The following is a 16,835-nucleotide window of genomic DNA, read 5'->3' as shown; positions in this document are numbered from 1 at the left end:
AACTCATCTATTTAATAAATTCAACCATTCAATTACTCTTCATTCAACCATTCAATTACTCCAACTAATTCATTCAACCATTCAATTACTCTTCATTCAACCATTCAATTAATTCATTCAACCCCCATCCAACTACCATTTAACTAATCAAAAAAATAGTTACATTTAATAGAAGTACTTGGCTACAACTGCCAAATTGTTACTAATCAAAATCGGCTAGCCATCAAAATAACAGTTACATGCAAAATAACAGTTTCATGCAAAGGACATAAAACACATAAAAATACTTGGCTAAAACTGCCAAATTGTTTCACAATACATTCAGAACTAAATTGTTTGAACAGACATTCAGAATTGCCAAATTGCCTTCTTCCTTGCTTCTAATTGGGTAGAAGGCTTGTTGGTGGTTATATTTCTCCTGTTTCTAGACTGCTGCTGTAGCTGTGTGGTTGTGACAACACTTTTACCTTTGAACTTCAGACTAGGAGGTTTAAATCCAAGATCAATGTTGACTGCATTGCTATCCCTCATAGTCCCATGCCTCACAACTCTCTCACTTGAACTACCAGGCTGCAATTGACACAAAAATAAATTAGATTAACTTAACAAAGTGGTAAATGCTAGATTGTAAACATTGAATCCTTACATTAATGACAGTTCTTCCAGTTGTTGGGTTTATGTAGCATCCAAGGCCTGCATTTTTAGGCCTTTTCTGTGCAGAACTTGATTGACCACTTCCTCTACCCCTTTTCAACCCAACTGATTCACCACTTCCTGTAGGCCTTTTCTGTGCAGAGCTTGATTCACCACTTCCTCTAGGCATTTTTTGTGCGAGCTTGATTGACCACTTCCTCTACCACTTCCACCCTAGAAGTAAAATTAAATGTTAGGAGCGATTCTCGATAATAAGGTATTAAAACTAAAATAAATCAACAAACAAACGCATACCTTTGTTACTGGACAAGACTTTTTGTTATGGCCTAGTTGGTGACATGTTGAACATGTAATCTGCACACCTTTCTTGGACAGCTTGCCATACTTCTTTCTTGGTTCATCTTTATCCTTTCTTCTTTTTTCTTTGGTACGCAGTGCATTACTTTTGGTCTTTGGAGGTTCAATCTTCATGTTATTAGTCATATGCCACATCTTCATGTTGGGCAGTGGGTCAAGAAAGTATGAACATGCCTTCATAAATGTCTTCTTTCTATACCAATGTTCCACATGATTATATGGTTCATCCCCTAGATGGTAGAATGCACATATTGCATGTTGGCAGGGGATTCCTCTTAACTGCCACAGCCTACAAGTGCATGTTTTGTTCCACAAGTGTACAATGAACCTATATTCATATTCCTTGATCTCAAACCCTTCTAGCCCATTCCACAACACTTCACATTTGTTAGACAACTTCTTGTTTTCTTCCAACATCACCCTTGCTATAGGTGAAATATCGATAATCCATGTCTCGAAGAAATCTTCTCATTTCGAACATGCCTAGTCATTACTTTATGCCTAATCTCTTCTAGCATGGTAATGATAGACTTATGCCTAGTTCTAATATCCGAGAATTAAAGGTCTCACACATATTGTTTTCAACTACATCACAGTTAGAGTGTTCCCTAAATTAGGCTCTACACCAGTACTCATTGTTAAATTGCAATAAATCTTCACAGATGTCTTTTCCAAGTTTATCTAATTTTGTAAGTTCTTCTCTCAACTTTACCTCAAATGATGCTTTAGAGACCCTCCAGAATTGTTTTCTTCTTTCTTCACCTTTCCAATCTTTCTGTCAATTAGCCCATATGTGTCTAGCACATTTCCTATGCTCAGTATTTGGTAAAATATTTAGAAGTGTGCTCAACAATCCCTACAATACAACACAACAAGTACAGTTAGTATATATGCAAAAAAAAAAAACAAGGTTAACAATGCAAAAAAAGTTAGTAAAATTACCTTTTGCATGTCTGACATTACTGTAATTCTATCTCCAATTCCCAGCCCCAAATCATTGATTAAGTTCTGAATAAACCATGTCCATGACTCTTTTGACTCATTGTCAATGACAGCCCAAGCAATGGGAAACATTTGCTGATTCCCATTTTTTCCAACAGACACTTTGCAAGTTCACCCGTACATGCGCACCTTTTAGGAAGCAACCATCAAACCCAATAATTTTCTGCATCCCTCCAACCAAACTTTTCATTGCATCAAAACAAACATAAAAATACTTAAACAAATTCACTCCAGGCCGACTTTCTCTGTCTGTTTTCATTATGCAAGTGTTACCAGGATTACTCAAAATGATTTGTTCTGCATAATCACAAATTCTTGCAAACTCCTCCCTCCAATCCCCCATAAACTTATTAAGCACTATTTCTTTTTCCCTATCACATATAGTTCTACCAACATACAACCCTAACTGGTCTCTAACCAAGTCCTGAATTTCCCAAATTCTAATAGTAGGTTGAGAAGTGATCCTATCCCTAAATCTTTTGGATATGAACTTAGCATTGCACATCTTATTCTTGTTAAGTGGAGTGCACTTGTGAATTGGATGGTAAGTTTTCACCATAAAATCCCCTGATTTTTTATCAACACTAGCATACAACCTCCAATTACAAATTTTGGACTTACACCTACACCTCACCTTCTTCTGCTCATTTGGTTTAAGTTTCAACTGAACATGGTATTCAACAGCATAATTAGCTACTGCCTTTCTAAATACCTCAGCATTCTCAAATACCATGCCTAGCTCAAAAATACTAACCACACAATCCGGATCATACCTTAATTTGTTGCTCTTCCTTCTAGTTGGCAAGTCAACACCAGGTTCAGCATCCACATCCAGCTCATCATCTGAATCTTCACTATACTCTTCAGCAGAACTATCAATATACTGCTCATCCCCTGCTAAGCATCCATTGTATTTGGAGGCCTTGTTCTTTCCAATATCTTCAAAACCTCTATCTATTTTTCCCTCACCTAGGGGTACCTCAGCAGTGACAGCAGGTTCCTTTCTCCTTGGTATTTGCTTCTTCAGTTTACTTCTCCTTTCATTCCTCAAAGAAATTAACTCTTCATCAGCTTCACTATCATCTTCATCTGGTATTTTATCCAGATCTGACTCACTACTAGCCAAAAATGAGTCTCCATCATCAGTTTGTTCATCATTCACTTCCTCTTCAACTTCAACAGTTGACCCTCTCTCTTCAACATTAGGAACATTTACAGACCCTCTCTCTTCAACCTCTTCAACACTAGGAGCATTTACAGCAGCTTCTTCTCTTTCTTTAGGGTTTTCTATGTTTTCTCCAGCCCCAGTATTTATATCACTGTCAAAAGCCACATTTGTTGCCCTAGATGCATCATTTACCTCTAACCCACAAATAAGTCCAGTAGGGCCCACATCTTCCACCACCTCAGGGTTTTCACACACATGTGAAATATAAAAATGTAACACATCACCAACTTTCAAACCACTCACAATATTTAACAATTCTCCATCAGTCATCACTTGGACAAAAGGTTTACTTATCAAGTCAAAGTAAAGGATACACCCACTAAATTATATCCAATTTTTTTGGTATAAAACAGTAGCTCGAATAAAGAGAAATGGTCTTTATCAATATCAGCAATTACAACATCCTTCTCATCAACATATATGGGGTTCGGGCCCATTGTAAAGTTACCACCATGGTGAAAATGGACCTCAATAATATCTGACATATCTACTATTTAATATTGTCAATCGTTTTAAAAAACCCTAATTTTGCACGGAATAACAACAATACCATCCACTAAATATTTTGACAATAATAAAAGGCTAAAGCAAAAGTTACCTTCTTAAAGAAATGGAATGAACGAGAATGCACAAAAAACCTTCAAAACCCACGGAAAAACTATGACTCCAACACACAAAATCAACCAGCTGAAAACGATGAACTTAGGGTTTATTTTGGGGGTAACGAACAACGTATGCGCTAGAATTGGGCGGAAGTTTAAACACTGTGTCGAATTCTACAGTCGAAATAGATGAATTTAGGGTTTGAATTAGGATGAATTTCAGACCGTGAAAATATTAGGAAGAGAAATGGACTTTGACGGAGGGAAAATGATCGGGTACCGATATGGTTGGGTATATTAACGGGTTCAATGGGTTTTAACTGGGTTGGCCCGTGCGTATGTGGCGCTCTAATTGACATGGCAACATTTAATTGGGAGGCTTATACCCGTAGGCGGCACGTGCTAACACGCATAATTCTTTAAATGACCAGCTGGACCGACGGGTCAAAGTGGCACAGTAAAGGCAGTCTTGAAGGGTTCATACGGTACGCGGCTCGGTTGAGGGGTCCAAGTGGAAAATATGGACAAGTTGGAGGGTCTATCTATGACTTTGGCCAAGATAATTTGAGGAACGAACATATAAGATATACATGATCATTAAGTAATTCACAATACGATTTAAATGAAATAACGTAATAAAGATGAGTGCACATACTAAAAGATGATAAACCTTTTGAAGAAGATCTTATTTGACATACATAAAAACCTCCATTTTTGCCTTGTCCAATAGAGTTCCTTGAACATCATCTACGCCCAAGTAACTTTTCCTAACAATGCTTACTGAAAACACTAAGTGCTTTGTAGAAATAATAATAAAGGGGAATGGTAAAAGATAAAGCACTGTAGTAACAATATTAGAGACTGTCTAAGCTTTCTGCTATGAAGAATTGGAAAGATAGGCGTAATTAAAATTGAAACATTTCTTCATACATTTAAGTGAGATAAGTAGAGAATTTATGTTTGGAATAGTTACTGCAATCCAATCAGTAGTTTTTAGAGAAATTTACTAAAGAGTTTTTGAGTTTTTAAAATATGTTAGAATGAACAAAATGAAAGAGAAAAGGCCAAAAAAAAAAAAAAAAAAAAAAAAAGAAAGAGAAAATAGATAAATAGAATCCTTGGTATGGCTAGTCTTACATCACCTTATTTATGTCTAGCTTTTGTCATATTTTTGTCCTTCGCCATACAGCACCATATTTTCATTCTAAAATAGTCTCTCCTCATGAGACACCATTTTCATTCTTGCAAATACAATTCACTTGCATGTAATCCAGATGATATTCCTACAAACATATTGATATTATATCAATCAAATTCCATTATAATTCAACTATAATTAAATCAAATAAAATTCTCAACAAACACTTCAAATATCATACATCACAAAAGAAATATTTGAAATCTCTGCCTTTGAAATATTTGGTCCTTTGCCACAAGATCGAAGACTTCAACTGATTACAATACATTATTGCTAAAAGCTAAAAAAAACAATCAGAAATCAAAATAAAAAACACTCATAAAAAGAAGAATCAAACAAAAACGTGCCACCCACATTTCAACTAATTGAATATTGTAAAAAGGATGAGAGAAAAAATTAAGAGAAGTAAAATTATACATAGAGAGACATAGTTGTTACCTGGCTCAAGCTGCAAGCAATTAACTGGATAACTATAGCTTTTAATATGCTAAATAGAGTCCAAGGCACTAAAAAGCCGCTTCAAAGTAATTAATTAGGAGGATTACGTGCTCCATATTTCCGCTGGCTAGCTAACAGCCTATGTTGTAATATGTACTAAATGCATTATTATTGATAAATAATAAATGCTAATTGTCCCTCTTGCTTTCAGAATGAGGAATAAACATTGATTTTTGCTAGTAAGTGAATAGTGAAACGTTAAAAATTTCCTAAACATTTTCAGCAGCAGTTGAGAGGAAGCGGAAAAGGCGTGATTAATATAATTGAAAGAGTGAGTTTTTGGCTATCTAATATGTGATACATTAATTAATTTTAAAAGGAGAAAAAATTCAAAAAAAGGATAAAAAAAGATAAATAGGAATGGTGATCATAGAGAGGTGCCACATCACTATATCTATGTCTAGCTTTATATTATATATAGATTAGGAGTAGTATTTTTATTAATTAAATAAAAAATAAAACCAATAGTGTATTGCCACTTGGCAAAATTTCACTCTTTCACACAAAAAACACATTCCATTTTGGGAAGGAATATTCCATTCTTCCTTCCCAAGTTATTATTTTTAACCACAAGGAACATTTTAGGAAAAGGGGAAAAAAGAAAACACCCTCAAACCCTACACCTAAACACACTATAAATATCTAAAGATGGAAACCTAATGGGCCTAGATCCTACACATCATCATGATCAGCCGCAATTCAATGAGAACCTACACACACCATAACAATCAGTCGTAATTTCCAATACACACAAGCAGCTAAGACCAAGAAGACGAATTAGCCTTAAGACCAAAAATACATATCAGCCGCAACTAGAGAACGCGGCCCAATTTCCATGGCCAAACCACTTTGATACTCCGTTGATAACTCAGCCAGCAAAAATCCAAGACACCTCCGTTCCTCCTTCAACAATCAGTCACTAACCACCACCATTAAATAGGCATGAAAATATCACCTTTATCAGCCATGGATGCCTTTATCCAAATTCCATAGAACCAGCTTCAAAACTTCATTGTTGTAGCTCTAAAAACAGTTGAGTGGTCCATTCGAGGTTTGCCGTTGCGGTCTGTGGTTGTTGGATCCATTCCAAGACACTGGCGAGTTTTCCAATCGAGTCTAGTCATTGAGTCGTTGTAAACTAATCCGAGGTTCATTTATACAAAGGCCCATTTCGTATCTTTGCTTTTCTTTTTTTTCATGTCACTGTTATTGTTTATTATGTCAATATCTATTTTCTCTGTTTATCTTAACTAATTACCTTGATACATAGTTTAATTTGCTTGTTGAAATTCTGACGAGACTGTGCCTTACGTACCTATAGATAATTACATGAAAAATTTAAGTTCAGGCATCATTTCTTCACTGTCAAATGAGCTAAGGGAATATTCTTATTAAATTGTGGTAAAAACATGAGCTTTTCCACAAGTGATGATGATTATTAATGTTTAAAGTCTCATCGACGCATTATGGACGTATTTGATTAATTATAGCAATATTCATTTTATAAGAGCCATTGTTTCTAGTAGTTTTCTTTGTTGGAGACGTTTAACATTGTTTATATATATGGTGGATGCTTTCAATTAAATTTCTCCCATTCAGTAAAAGTATGTGTTCAGTTCCTTTCATTGGATTTTTGTTAATTTTGTACTTTGAGTTGTCGATTACAAATGTCGATTAATCCATCGTTCATAAAATCTTTTTGGTCTAGACTAATGTTTAAAGCCCGATTAATTGATTATTAATTGTGAGCTGAGCGAGATGAGATGCGAATTTATTTCAAATCTCGTTGTCAAGTATAAAAGAAAAGAGTGGAAAAGGAGCGAGATGGGTTACGAATTTATTCAAAGCCCGTTGTCAAAGAGTGAAAAATGACTAAAAATGATAAAGAAAAGCGTCTCAGATTTAGAGACGAATAATTGCCTTAACGCTAGATGAACTTTAGGCACGTTTCAAGATGTTTGTTTCGATTAAGAATGCGGTTACGCATCTTATTTCGAGACGCTTTAGACAACTCAAGGATGCGGTTACGTACCTTGGCCAATCTCGTTTTAATAACTAATCTTGTTTCGATTGAGAATGCAATTACGCATCTTATTTTGAGACACTTAAAAGATCCGGAATGCGGTTACGCATCCGGGTTAAGACTAATAAAAGTTCAACAACAAAAAAAAAATATGAGCAAATCAAGTCTCGGGAACATAATTTATCCAAAATTGGTTTAAGCTAAGTATAAGTCGATAAAGCGACTGTGCTAGAACCACCAGACTTAGGGAATGGCTAACACCTTCTCCCCGGTCCACAAAATTCCTTACCCAGTCTTTTGTTTTCGCAGACCAATAATAAAAGAGTCATTTCCTTTTGATTAGGGATTCATAAGGTGACTTGGAACACCAAAACTCAATTCCAAGTGGCGACTCTGTAAAATAATTAATCCCTATTCAAAACCGTCACTTCAATTGGAAAAAACCCTTTAATAATAAAATCTTTGCGCGTTCATCGCGCGGGGGCGGAAAAAGGGGTGTGACAGGGCCAAATCGGAGTAAATTCAAAGGTCATAGAATTAGGTCTAAAAACACGTGTTGCACTCTTTTCTTTAGCTCGATTTTATCCCGAAGTGGGTTTTCCGGTGAGGTTTTTAATGAGGTAACAAGTACAACGTGTTACCTTAGTTTCGAAGAACAAGGCTAAGTGCCGTGAACTCGAAATCCAGCTAAGCACTGGGGACTGGCTATTCAACAACATCGCTTTCATGTAGTGTTTCCTCGTTCATGCTTCACGAACAAACACTAGGGGACTATGATGTCCTAGCCGGAAACAACAAGACCGGAGAAAAGCTCAAAGAAGCAAAGAGAGAAACGAAGTCAATGTCGAAACAATTTTTGCTTTCTTTTGGATTTAACTGAACCTTCTGTATTAGGTTTCGATGTAAGGGCCAGATGATCCAATGAATCGTGCCCAGATAGTGTTGCTAAGGTAAGAGCAGAAGGGGTCGGATGAAGTCTTTATTTTTGTATGAAACTAATATTTGAAATACGAAGAGAAATACTTTTGAAAAGTAAGTTTCGAATATGCTCTTTTATGAATAATACCCTCGACTGGGGACTGTCGTCACAAAATAGACGAAGGTGTTAAGATTATAATTAAGCAAGCCCAATTTACGTTTTGAATATGATCTTTTATGAATAATACCCTCGCCTAGGGACTATCGTTGCAAAATAGATGAAGGCATTAAGGTTATAATTAACTGAGCCCAATTTACTAAGAATTCAAACAGTCGGAAGAAGGTCGGATAATTAAAGACCTTGACTTGAATTCCTGAGGTGATTCGGAGACGTCCTAATTCACAAAGCATAAAAAAGCCCCCGTGGACAAGCCATCAATAAGTTATCGGTCAAACAGGAACCGGTTAAATTAAAGCCCAAAACTCATAAGTTAGGATTGGCTCGATTTTCTAAGAGTAAAACTATTAACGGCTTAAGTTCGAGCCTTAGCCATTTTTTACGAAGCAAACATTAATACGAAACGATATCATAAATTATGCCCGAGTTAAAGGTCGGAGGAAATACTGGCAAAAGGAAATGCGAATTTTATATATAGTATAATGGGCCGGAGCTTTACACTTGCGATTTTCACAAAGTTCAAAAATAAAAAATAAAAAGGTTTCTACAAGCCCTATTTACTCCGTCGAAGAAGAACTTGAGTCGTCGGAGCCGGACTCTTCAGGGTCCTCCTCGGAGGTATCCTTGAGTGCTTTCCTGGCCCTATCCTCGATCATCTTCACGTTGGTTATGCGAGCAGGGATATCTTCAATACCCCGATGAACAGCCTCAAGTGTAGACCTTCGAGACTTCCACTTCTCGAGTTCTACTAGAAGGTTGGAACGAGGCTCGGTAGCCTCAATTTATTTGTAAGCTTCCTCCAGGTTGGCTTGAGCTTTCTTTAATTTTTCCTCTGGGTCGGACTTCACATCACTCAGAGTGACCGGAACCTCGTTGGAAACTGCCAGCTCCGCTTGAAGTGCATTATTGGCTCGAACAGCTGCCTCGAGCTCTCCCTTGAGTTCATCACTAATCTGAGCTCTAGTCTCGGCCTTTTCTTCCATAATCTTTAACTTGTATTTTTCTATGGCCCTCTCGGCTTCGAGCTGCCTGAACATTTTTGCGGCCTCGCCTCTAACAAAATCAAGCCTTTCCCTCAATTGGGCGATGGTAGCTTCGAACTCACCAAGTTTGGTGGCATATTTGGCATTGTCTCGGCTGAGCTGTTTGTTGTCCTCTTCCAGGATTTTTGCTGTTTTTTGACTACGTCGTTGAGCTCAGTTTTCAACCGAAGATTCTCTTTCTTGGCTGCGTCGTGCTCGGATTGGAGAGTTGGAGGGGCAACAACTTGGCTCAGCTGATCCTATTTTTGTTGCAAGAGAAGTTTGAACTTCTCCGTCTCTCGGCCCTGAGCATCTAACTGGGCCCGTAAGTCGTCTATCTCGTGCTGGGCTCAGAGGAAACCTTCATTCACAAGCACAACACTCTGCGAGAATAAAATAAACAAGGTTAAGAGATCGGCAAATGGTGAAAGTTACACCAGATAAGTTTAAACTTATTAGAAGAGGCAGGTAAGAATGTTTACCCGGTTGTCGGCATACATACTCTCGTTTAAAAGGCAATGCCACGAGAGTCCCTCCATCTTGTCTTTGTCCAAATCTTAAATGAGAGGTCTTAGATAACTGGCAACCCCCACGGGGCAAGATAAAAAATTGCAGTCCTCAGGGACGGTGACCATGGTCGACCTGGTCCTCTTCGGTTCTACATTGGAGCTGAAAAAATATCTACAAGTCTAGATCTCGAACCTGACTCACTGGACCGACTAGCAATCCTCGTTGCTCGTGGAATAGGGAGGTGGCCAAACCCCGAGGCTTTCGCCGTTGCAGGAGGAGTATTGGCAAACATGTCATTAAGATTCTCCTGTTCCGAAGACGGAGCAGGAGGAGAAGTTGGAGTTGTATCGGCCCTTGATGGTATCTCGGCTATAGTAACTGGTTCAGCCCTTGGGGGCAGGTCAGCAGTTGTAATTGTTTCAGCCCTTGGATGTGTCTCGGCCCTTGAAGTTGTGTCGACCCTTTTGGCCCTCTTTACTAAAGGCACCACCTCGGGTGAAGCGTCACCTGTAATATCGATAAAATCACCGAATCTTAGTGGAACTGAGGCTTGAAGGTATTCGGTTAACGGGGGAAAAAAGGCCTCGACTTCCCCACCTTTGGTCGGGCCTGGGAAATCAGCAGCAATAATTTTTTTGGGACCTCCATCGGAGTTGCCTCGGCCCCAGTGGCAGCAGTACCTGTGGTGATACTCGCAACCCAAATATCATCCTCGGGGTCATCTTTCAGACCTCAAGCTTCGTTTGAACCTACGGCATTATTCGAGCTTTTCTTTCTCTTCTCACCCTTAGACTTGGTTTTTTTTCTTATTCTTTTCAGCCTCAGAAATGAGCCGTACTGATCCTGATATATCAAAATTTGAACCCGGTGTGGCGGGCTCGTCCGGTGGTGTGGGCTATAGGGTCGCGGAGCCTTTGCCCAAACCTGGATATCGAAGGATTAAATCGAAGTAAAGTGGAACGAAAAAGAATGACAAGAATTAAGGAAGAAGAGGATACCGTGGTTCTGTGCTTTCCATCGATCACGAGACAAATTCCCCATGTCCAATCATCGTGCGGGTGTTGGCCGATGAGATTTTCAATCTACCTGACGAATTCGGGAATTGCATCCGGAATCCATGCTTCAGTTGTAACATTGGAAAAGGTTAGAAGAAGTGCTCGAAGACACGTAAATGAGATAAGCCCACAAAACTTACGTTTGTCATTCCACCTTTCGGGGAAAGGCATATATTCGGCCGATATAATGTCCTTAGTCTTAACCCGGACAAAACGCTCGTGCCAGCTCCGATCCCTGTTCTCGTCGACACAGGAAAGAATGGGTTTTTGCCTCGTTTGGAGACTTTTATAATGCCGTCGCGGAAGATCCTCGGGCAATATAGCCCAATCAGATAGGCCAAGGTAAAGTTGATTTTGGCATTATTAGCCAAAAGACGGAGACAGGCCACAATCCTCCAAATGTTCAAGCCTATCTGAGCAAGGCATACTTTATACGTCCAAAGACATTTAAAAAATAATCGGATCTATTAGAGGGTTGAGCTTGAGGGTGAAAGGATATGCATAAACGTATAAAAATCCCTCTTTGAAGTCGGTGACTGACTCGTCATCACCGGGAGCAAAAATATCTAGGGGGGGTTATCCCAGCCGCATTCGGCCAGGACTCGAGGAAGATGCTCCTCTTTGATCGAGGATGGGTAACGTCTCACATCGAAATACGACCTTTTCAAAGGCGAATTCATGGTTAAAATTGTACTTCGAGGGGATTATATCTTTGGCCGTAGGTTCGAAGGAATCAATTTGTATTTTGTCGCCCGGACCAGCGACAAGCTCGGTAGCCGGAGAAGATATCGAAGGAACATTTTGAGAAATAGAGTCGGTATCCGTTTCCATTTCTTGAGTATGGATGATGAAGATAAGAAGATATGAAGATCTGGGATGAAGGTATGAAGATATGAAGATTCGAAGGCTAAAATATGAAGATGAGAAAATGGACTTAAGGAAGGTTTAAGAAGATTTTTTAGAAAATGAAGAGGGTTTCGGGACCTCGGATGAATTTCCACAACAACTTTTCGAAGATACGAAATTTCTGAACAAAGATTTGAAGGAAAGTGAAAACAAACGAGGGATGAAAGGTGGAAAGTGAAGAAATGAAATCACTGTGACTCTTTATATAGAGAAAATGTTGAGGCGGTTACTGAAGTCACCCAACCAAGAGGGGACATGTGTCCGAAGTCACAGAGACGTGACCTGAAGGGACGTAACTCTGAAGCGGTTGATGAAGCCATCCAACTGGAAGGAGACACGTGCCCGAGTCAGAGTGACATGATATAAAATGATGTTTTATTTCCCGCTTGTTTTCGAAGTAAAAGCTTACTAGAGAAATTATCGAGGAAATCATTCCACTTCTCGTCACTTTGACAAAAATTCGATCCGAAAAGTGTGAGGACTATTTGTATACAGTAAAAACCGATGCAATTTGTACTCGGTAAGAATCGGGGTAAAGTTTAAAGCTGTTCGATATGAGATCCAGTAAGAGTGAGGTTGTTACAATCTATGGGAGCAAAATTCGAGGGGTCGAGTATATTTAACTCTGCGTCAAAATTGAGGATGTTCTAATGAGCACGGAAAACCCGAGCCTAAGAGAGCACACTCATCATAGGTTCGGAGAATCCATTATGGAGCAAGCCACGCGTCACTTGACCGTTCCGCCATTTGCGCTGACAACAGTACGGGTGTCAGACTGTACAAACGCAGCCTTATCCATTTTAGGGATTTTCTAGAAAGGCTTTTTCTTACATTGTACTAGGGCCCATTTGTTGTTAGCTATAAATAGAGGTCTACCCCTTTCTTTTTGGGGTTAGCTTTTTATTATTCTACACATTTGTAATCAGAGAAGTGGCAGGGAAACCTTTTTAAGTATTTTGGCTCGGATAAAGGGAGCATCTTCCAGACCGGACCAGTTCGCAGATCTCATAAACTTGACTTCCTAAGTTTCCTTTAATATTATTTATCAATAACTACTATTTACTTGCTATTATCTTATACTATAAATTAATCTAACCACATATCCTATTAACCACTTACAAATTTAATTGTTATCCACATTCGAATATGGTATGTAATTGCCCTTTCCTTTAATTGCCCTTTCCTTTACGTTGAGCCTCAAGATAATCAAAGTCTAGCATATTCGAATGCAGAATTAGAAACAAGAAGAAGGCATTTAATAAACTTAACTCTTATTAAATCCCCAGATTCCAACCCATAAATTAGGGTTCATAAACTAATAAAGTAAAAATAATAATCTAAGGCTCTCACCATGGAATTAGTGTTCTAGATGTTCAATTCCCATCAATAATCAACTAATTTAGCTAACAATTACTCAAAATTCGGATTATATAGAAAACCCCCAAATTTGGGTATAAACCCTAACCTTTAATTCACAAATTAAGACTTAAAAATGGAAGATTCAAATTACTATATTCATTACCCATCAATTCCATGCTAACCCATGCTAAATTCATTAACAAAACAAGGTTTTATACTCACAAGTTCATTAGGGGAAGATAACCCAAAATCCACTTAGTTCTCATAACTTTAGGAAGATTCTAGCATGGATTAATGATAACTGGGTGAGATAATGAATCAAGATTAGGTAGAGAAGATGGATAAGTTTACCTCAAAGAGTTTGCCCCAAGAAACTTCTAGAAAAGCTCCCAAAATAAACCACTTTCGGAATAATAAATGAATGAAAAGACTTGGGGTTTTATATCATTAAATACCCCAGTCACCGCCCGTCGGCCGCTGTTGCGGCAGACCGCTTTGGCGTCACCCCGTCGCTTTAGCGGCCACCAGACATCAAAATTTTTCTAGTGTCTTCCAAACTTGGAATCAACACTTGGCACCATCCCGGAACCTCCCAAACACAAACAAAACATGCAGTTATGCATAAAAACGCGCTACGAACCCACTCGTGGCCTCAAAATTCCCATCGGAGGTTTAGTTGACCAAGTTAACCCCCGATACCTCAAAACTAACTTTCTAACCCAAGTCCCGAAATGCACCCGAGTGCAGTGGGAACCGAACCGAATATACACACAAGTTCTAAACGACTATCCGGATCTCTCGGAGTCGACGGATATCCAAAAAAATTTCGTTTACCCAAAAGTCAACTATGAGTCAAACGGATTTCAGTTAAAAGCTCACTCCAATGCCTAAGGAACCATGCCACCTTTCCTCGCGGGTCAAAATGGTGCTAATAAGGCTCGGGGGCCCGTTAACGGTGCAAAATGGTCAAAAACGCAATAACGACCGAACGGGTCGTTACAAAACAAAAACTTTTTTTTAAAACATAATTAATTTTTTTTTTGGGGGTGGGTGGATGGAGTAAGAAATAAAAAAAAACTAAAAAAAAAATCAAAACTTCTTTTCAAAAAAATTATTTTTTTGTGGGGCGGTTGCTGCAAAAAATAAAAAAAAAAACTTTTCAAAATGTTTTTTTTTAAAAACGAAAATTAATTTTTTTTTGGAGGGGTGGAGGTGGTGGGGTGTTGGGTCACGGGGGTGGGGGGAGGAGGGGTCAAAAACAATTATTTTTTGGGGGTGGGGGGGCGCGGTGAGGGATGGGAGGAGGAGGAGGGAGTGGTGAAAAAAAATTTAAAACTTTTTAATTAAAAAAAAAAATTGGGGGGGGGGGGGGGGGGAGGTAGGGAGGGGGGGAAGGGGGGGGGGGGGTGAAAAAATAAAAAAAAATATCAAAACTTTTTAAATATTTTTTTTGAGGGGGGGGGGGAGGGGGGGAGGAGGAGGAGGAGGTGGGCTGTTGGATTTTTTGGGATTAAGTTGTGTTTTTTTGTATTTTTCAAAAGTTTAACAAGTTTTAAAATTATATTTTGTATCCTAATTAACTTAATCACAAATTTAAGTGGGCTTTGACTTGGCCTGGTCAAGTTATCACCTCTAGTAATTACAAGACTTGGATGTGACCTTGAGTTAAATTTTCGTGGTTAATGGGTGCTCGAGCACGAAAAATTAATACATTGGTCCTCCTGCTGCAAAGTAGCGATGAAAATATGAGGAGGAGGGCCCATTTGCCTGTCTTCATATAAAGGGGGGGCGGGGGGGGGGGGGGGGCAAATTCATGATTTTTAACTGCAACTGTTCGTGGAGTACAAGAAGGTAATCATTGTTAGGGGCTTAGGGCCATTTTACCTCATTTCAAGTTGCTTTTTGATAAAATTCAGGGTGTGCAACATGCAGAGAAATGTAGAGAAAATTTAAGAAGGAAATTAGATAATATCTTTGTGCGATACACATCCATCAAACTTCATTTCAATGGAAAAATTGCAGTTTTATTCCTAGTATTATTACTGATTCGGATAATAATAACTTGTCTAAATTGCCTTTTCAGGAGGAGATCAAGGAAGCAGTCTTTAGCCTCAGTGCAGATAGCACAGCAGGACCAGATTGCTTCAATGGCACATTCTTCCAAAGCTATTGGGATATCATCAAACATGATATTACTGAGTTTGTCATTGATTTTTTAAGGGGAAAAAACTTACCAAATTCTGCTCTCATACTTGTCTTGTTCTAAATACCTAAGACTAGTATTCCTGATTGTTTTGCTCAGTTTAGACCTATTAGTTTATCTAACTTTTCTAATAAGATTATTTCAAAAATTCTTGCTTTAAGACTTAACCCTCTTTTACCTAGTCTTATCTCTAAAAATCAGTTAGGATTTGTTAAAGATAGGTTAATCACTGAAAATGTCCAGTTCACTCAGGAAATTATCCAATCTATTTCTCAGCCTAATAAGGGTGGTAATATAGTGATGAAATTTTTATTGCCAAAGCTTATGATAGAATGTCTTGGGACTTTGTCTCAGCAGTTCTTAGGAAATTTGGATTCTCTGACAATTGGATTAATTTGATATTGAATCTTGTTTCAGGTGTTTGGTATTCAATCCTTATTAATGGTATAAGGACTGGCTTCTTCACCTCTTCTCAAGGATTAAAACAAGGGGACCCTCTATCTCCTTCCTTATTTAATTTAGCTGCTGAAGTTTTAACTAGATTACTGAATAATTTGCTACAAAATGAGAATTTTACCCCTTTTTCTATGTCAGAAAGAGGTCCACTGATTAATCATTTGTCTTATGCAGATGAAATAGTAATCGTCAGCAGTGGAAGAACAAAGTCTATCAAGCTTGTTATGAAGCAGATCAAAAGGTGAATAGGGAGAAAAGTTTCTTCCTGACAACCCCAAAAACCTTTGCAACCAGAATTAACAGAATGAGAAACAGTACAGGGTTCATGGATAAGGAATTTCCATTCAATTACCTCAGATGTCCTGTATACGTTAGAAGAAAAAAGATTGAGTTCTTTGATCCTATGGTAAGCAAAGTTATTTAAAGATTGGGAGGTTGGCAAGGAAAAATGTTGTCCTATGGAGGAAAGCAAGTGCTCATCAAACATGTGCTTCAAGCACTCCCAACATATACCCTCAAGCACTAACTCTGCCTAAGGCAATTTTCAAACTTTTGGACAAACACTTTGCCAACTTATTCTGGGGAGCAGATCGAGGTCAAAGAAATATCATTGGAGCTCATGGAGAAACCTATTCTTTTTCAAAAGAGAGGTTTAAGGCGCATTAA

General features: G+C 38.4%; 1 protein-coding gene across 1 annotated transcript; it reads right to left on the bottom strand.

The window, feature by feature from the left end:
• Positions 1-235: 235 nt before the first annotated feature.
• LOC132043355 (uncharacterized) lies at positions 236-1,106 on the bottom strand. Its single transcript, XM_059433861.1, has 3 exons — positions 949-1,106; positions 647-867; positions 236-570 (listed from the first exon to the last, which is right to left on the bottom strand). Exons 2-3 carry the CDS (start codon positions 821-823, stop codon positions 349-351), a joined length of 399 nt encoding a protein of 132 aa, XP_059289844.1. The 5' UTR covers positions 824-867; positions 949-1,106; the 3' UTR covers positions 236-348.
• Positions 1,107-16,835: the final 15,729 nt, after the last annotated feature.

The sequence above is a fragment of the Lycium ferocissimum genome, unplaced genomic scaffold, assembly GCF_029784015.1.
Source record: "Lycium ferocissimum isolate CSIRO_LF1 unplaced genomic scaffold, AGI_CSIRO_Lferr_CH_V1 ctg2330, whole genome shotgun sequence".
In the NCBI taxonomy this organism is placed as follows: Eukaryota; Viridiplantae; Streptophyta; class Magnoliopsida; order Solanales; family Solanaceae; genus Lycium; species Lycium ferocissimum.
Note: the sequence above shows the minus strand (reverse complement) of the source record. Positions and strands in the feature narration are given on the sequence as shown.

What these genes read in the sequence shown, in the direction of transcription:
- LOC132043355 (XM_059433861.1), bottom strand. Translation starts at nt 823, where the DNA reads ATGCCTAGAGGAAGTGGTGAATCAAGCTCTGCACAGAAAAGGCCTACA. An exon ending in CTGGAAGAACTGTCATTAAT is followed by an intron (nt 571 to 646) that starts GTAAGGATTCAA and finishes TGTCAATTGCAG; the next exon opens with CCTGGTAGTTCAAGTGAGAG.